This window comes from Chrysochloris asiatica, unplaced genomic scaffold (genome assembly GCF_000296735.1).
Source record: "Chrysochloris asiatica unplaced genomic scaffold, ChrAsi1.0 scaffold00530, whole genome shotgun sequence".
Classification (NCBI taxonomy): domain Eukaryota; kingdom Metazoa; phylum Chordata; class Mammalia; order Afrosoricida; family Chrysochloridae; genus Chrysochloris; species Chrysochloris asiatica.
The window spans coordinates 280,330-285,000 of NW_006409048.1; the positions used below are offsets into that span (position 1 = coordinate 280,330).

The window sequence follows — 4,671 nt, forward strand, 5'->3', positions numbered from 1 at the left end:
CTGTTACAACTCTGGCTGCTTCACCTGGTAAACCAGAGACTACAGTCTCACCAGTCACCCATTTGCAGGCTGAGTTCAGTTCAGCTGTTCCAACTTGGGCTGCCTCTCCTGGTGTACCAGGGGTGGTGACCTCCCTGGTCACTAGTTCTAGGACAGAGCACAGTACAACTATTCCAGTGCTGACTGTTTCTCCCAGTGAACTAGAGACCTCAACTTTCTTGGTCACCCATCCCAGTGCAGAGTCAAGTCCAGCTATTTCTGCTTCCACTGTTTTCCCTCATTTGTCAGAGACCACCACCTCACTGACGATCACACCCAGAGTGGAGATGAGTACCACCCTACCAATTCAGACTGCTTCGCTTGGTGTAGCAAAAACAACATCCTCTTTATCCACCACAACCAGGACTGAGACCAGTAAATATGATCTGTCTCCAATGGTTTCAACTGGAGTTCCCACAGAAGCAGCCTCATTCTCCACCCATCCTGGGACAGAGATCAGCACAACTATATCAACTTCAACTTTTTCTCCTGGTCTATCAGAGACCACAAGTTCATTGGCCATCAGCCCCGTAGAAAAGGCCAGCACAGGTGTTCCAGCGCTGACTGTTTCCTCTGGTGTACCTGGACCTTCCGTGGCCTCTGCAACAGCTGAGGAGCCGAATCTTTTCGTTTCCTGGAGCACAGACACCTCAATACCTACGACCTCTGTTGGACCCCCAGGATTTTCCAAGACAGTCACAGAAGCCACTGAGACCTTGATACCATCAGAGACCCCAACACCATCTAAAACCAGCCATGGAGCAAGTCCAAACACAATCCTGAAAAGTACAAGTGTTAAGGTTACTGAGCCAACTGCCACAGGTCCCGGGGGTAGTGTGGTCCAGAGCACAGTCACCTTCAGTACACTGTCCAGAAGTCCCTCTACCTCTAGGACCACACCTGGGATGTCTACCTGGGCCTCTGTGAGTGAAGCTTCAACAACACGTAAGTGTAACTTTTTAAAAAAAAAAACTTTATTGTAAATTCAATGAAGGTTTACAGAGCAGATCATGATTTTTACATTCAACAAATCATACACATTGCTTCTTAACAAAACAATAATTGTGATCCTCTCCACGTGCCTTCAGTTAACAGTATTTACCTTGGTTCACTTTAACTCTTGCATTTCTCCCTGTGTCTCCTGCTTCCTCCATCTTTCCTACGTCAACCTCCCTCTTGTTGTATATTGCCTGCCCCTCCATCTGTGTTAACATGTGTCTCCCCTCTAATGCATGAATAATTTTCATAAGAATAACTATTTATTCTTGTTATAGTTTTCCTCACCTGAAAAACACAGTACAATTATGTTGCCAATACTGAAAACACATAAAACTCACAGAAAGAAAATTCCTTCATACGTCCACCTTCTGCCTCAAGAAAAGTCTTGTGATTTGTGTTGTTATTTTGTTTTTAAAATCTTTTTTATGAAGGCTTACACACAGCAGCTTAGTTTCCCATTCAACAATTTCTAGACAAATTATCCAGTGACGTTGGTTACATTCTTCAAAATGCATCAACATCCTCAATATCTCCATTTTGGTTGGTTGTTCCATTCCCATGATTCTAGTTTGCCTGTCCCCTTACTTTCTCATCTTTGTTTAAAAGTATTTTTTGACCTTTAGTTTCATATAGATGATTTTTTTTAGAGCACAGTACTTGAGAGTGAGATTCATTTTGTGAATCAACCTGTTATTTAGATAAAAGGTTGCCTCAGGAACTTGTTATATAGTGCCTTTGTTTGCTTTTTAAAAGAACAACCAAATCATACAAAACTTTAGTTTTGTAACTTGTGAGCATATTCCATGTTATATAATGTATCAACTGCTCCATTAAAATGGGGTCCTAGTGTGATGCTGTCGGATAAACACTGAGCCACTAACCACAAGGTCACTGGTTCATATCCACCAGTCACTCCTTGGAAACCCTCTACAGGTTCACGATGAGCCATAACTGACCTAACAAGAATAACATTTTATTAATATAGTTTGGCTCTGTTGTTGTTGTTGCTAAGTGCCATCGAGTCAGTGCTGACGCATAGCGACCCTGAATAGTTTGGCTCTACCATTATTTCATTTAAACTAAACCATTCACCATTGAAGGAGCTCTGGTAGTATAATGGTTACTAGTCGGGGTGAAGGTCAGCAGTTCGAAACTACCAGCCAGTCTACAGGAGAAAGATGAGGATTTCTGCTCCCATAAAGATTTACAGCCTTGGAAACCCTATACAGGGTCACTATGAGTAGGAACCGACTCCACGGCCCACAGCCACCACCACCACCATTCACCACTGAATCCGTTCAAACTCATTCTGCCAATAGGAGTCCTTTAGTATATGTCTATTGGTTCTGTTACAGGCTCTGTAGACTCAGCCATTACACTGATGATAGTGTTCCCAGTATTTAAGGAATCAAGGGAACTCAAAAGGAGCATGGGAACTCCAGAGGCAACCTGGCCCAGGCCCAGGCCCAGACTGACCCCACTGGGCAGATGAACCATGCCCCACAAGCAGATTCCACCCTGTATGCTATCTCATACTATGTCTGCCTTTTTCAACATAAATGTGGCCCTCACCTCATATGAGCCCCACTTCATACTCCGGGGTCTCCAAGTCCTTTCTCCAGTTCTCCTTGCATATCACAGAGTGCTCTTTTCTCGGATGTAAGGAAGGCAGATGGTAACGGTAGCAGAAGAGTCTCCCTTTCTAGAATCTTTGGGATGTCTCTGATGTCTAGTTCCTTCCGTGGACACAAGGAGCGTCCTGAGGACACTTGAAATGCTGCCCTCTTGTACAACATGAAGAGTGTAGTCGATATCATTGAACTGTGCATGAAGAAACCATTGAATTGGTGAAGGTTTTGTTGTGTGTGTTTGTACAACTAAAAAGAAAACACAAAAATGTGTTACCTTCAGCAGTAGGTTCCACTGATGAACAAAATAGGTCATAAAATATTGTATGGTGGTCTTCAGCTGCTGGGAGGAGACTAGTCCTTGGCCACTCAAATGCAGAGGTAAAGAGCAGGTGGGTCAGGAAAAGTTAGCCAAGGCTAGGAGCTGACTCTGAGGTGGTCACTTCATTAGCAATTTCTTGGACTGTTTACATCCTGCCCTCCCTGGAATTGCCATTTTTGAAGACCCAAGTCCCTGAGTCAGGAATCTCTCTGCAACCAGACAAGGTCTTATGTGTTAGACCTTCAAACACAGATTTTAGTGTAAATACAGCATTTGAGCTCTGGTAGCAGAGTGGTTACAAGTCGGGCTGCTAACCTCAAGGTCAGCAGTTCAAAGCTACCAGCTGTTCCACGGGAGAAAGATGAGGCTTTCTGCTCCTGTAAAGATTTACAGCCTCAGAAACCCTATGCAGGGTCGCTATGAATTGGAGGCGACTCCACGGCACATCCCCACCACCACCACCACAGCATTTTTAGGACCGTGAGGAAGTGAGATAGGGAAGGGAAAGCAGGCAGTGAAAGGTGTGTTGGTGAACACATTATCATTGTGGACAACTGAAGCTCAATTCTGCTGGGAAGCCTTGGGAGATGGCATAGAACATGCACCCTGGAGTTATCCTAAGCAAGGGAATAAGGTATTTATCTACCACCTCTCGTCAGTCATTGCTGGAAGGATGCTCCCGGGGCCTGTTTATTCCCCCCAAACATAGAAACGCAGGTGTAGCCAAGTGCTGAAGTGGTTCAGAGCCAAGAAGATGTAGAAGTCAGGTGACCAACTAAGCCCAGTTTTTCTGGGACTGTCTTGCTGTTAAAATCTTAAATCTGCATCCCAGGAACCCCTTTAGTTCCAGGCAAGCTGAATGGATGTTCATCCTATGTGGGAGGGTCAAGGGCAGTGACTGCTCTACCAAGTCTCTCAAGCAAGATAGTCCAAGTATGACTGGAACTCAGCACTGCAGTGAAGTGTACCCTCAACTCCACCATGAACTGACTTACCTTTCCCCACTACAGCTTCACTTCCTCCCTTGATACCTTTTACCATCAACCTCACCATCACCAACCTGCGCTACGTGGAAGGCATGGGACACCCAGAATCTGAGATCTTCAACACCACCAAGAAGGTCCTGCAGCGCCTGGTGAGAGCCTCCCAGTGCCTACCTCATCTCGCCCCACCACATCTTGCCCTCTTAGCTTCTCCTTTTCACCGTCTCTCTCCTTCCTCTGCAGCTCAGGCCCTTGTTTAAGAACAGCAGCATCAGTTCTCTCTTCACCAGCTGCCAGCTGACCACGCTAAGGTAAGACCCACCTCCATGACACCTTCAGCAACCTCAATTTTATCCTCTCTTGGTACCCCACACTTGGTCAGCCACAGCCACTTGCGCCTTTGCTGAAAGTCACCTGGGTTTGAGCTCTTGCTGTCTGACAGCTAAAACTCTGTGACCTTGAACAAGTTACAGGACCTCTCTGTTCTTCAGTTAGATTATCTATGAAATGATGATTGCCATGTCTTACTCTTGAGGTTTTCCATCTTTTGATACAGTGCCTGGCTCGGAGTAAGGGCTCAGTTCATGGGATCTCATAGTCCCAGTTGTGTGGCATCTTTGCTAACTGTGTCTCAAGGCCCTGACACCTGTCCTGCTCTGCCCATCTCTGCCATTGTTGTTGTTGTCAGGTGCCATCGAGT

General features: G+C 45.6%; 1 protein-coding gene across 1 annotated transcript in view; it reads left to right on the forward strand.

Annotated features, from left to right (window-relative positions):
• The window catches only part of MUC16 (mucin 16, cell surface associated), a 179,502-nt gene that overhangs the window by 53,208 nt on the left and 121,623 nt on the right, over positions 1-4,671 (forward strand). Inside the window, exons 4-6 of the mRNA XM_006877563.1 lie at positions 932-962; positions 3,999-4,123; positions 4,215-4,282. Coding sequence (XP_006877625.1) covers positions 932-962; positions 3,999-4,123; positions 4,215-4,282 — 224 coding nt within the window. The remainder of the gene's footprint in view (positions 1-931; positions 963-3,998; positions 4,124-4,214; positions 4,283-4,671) is intronic.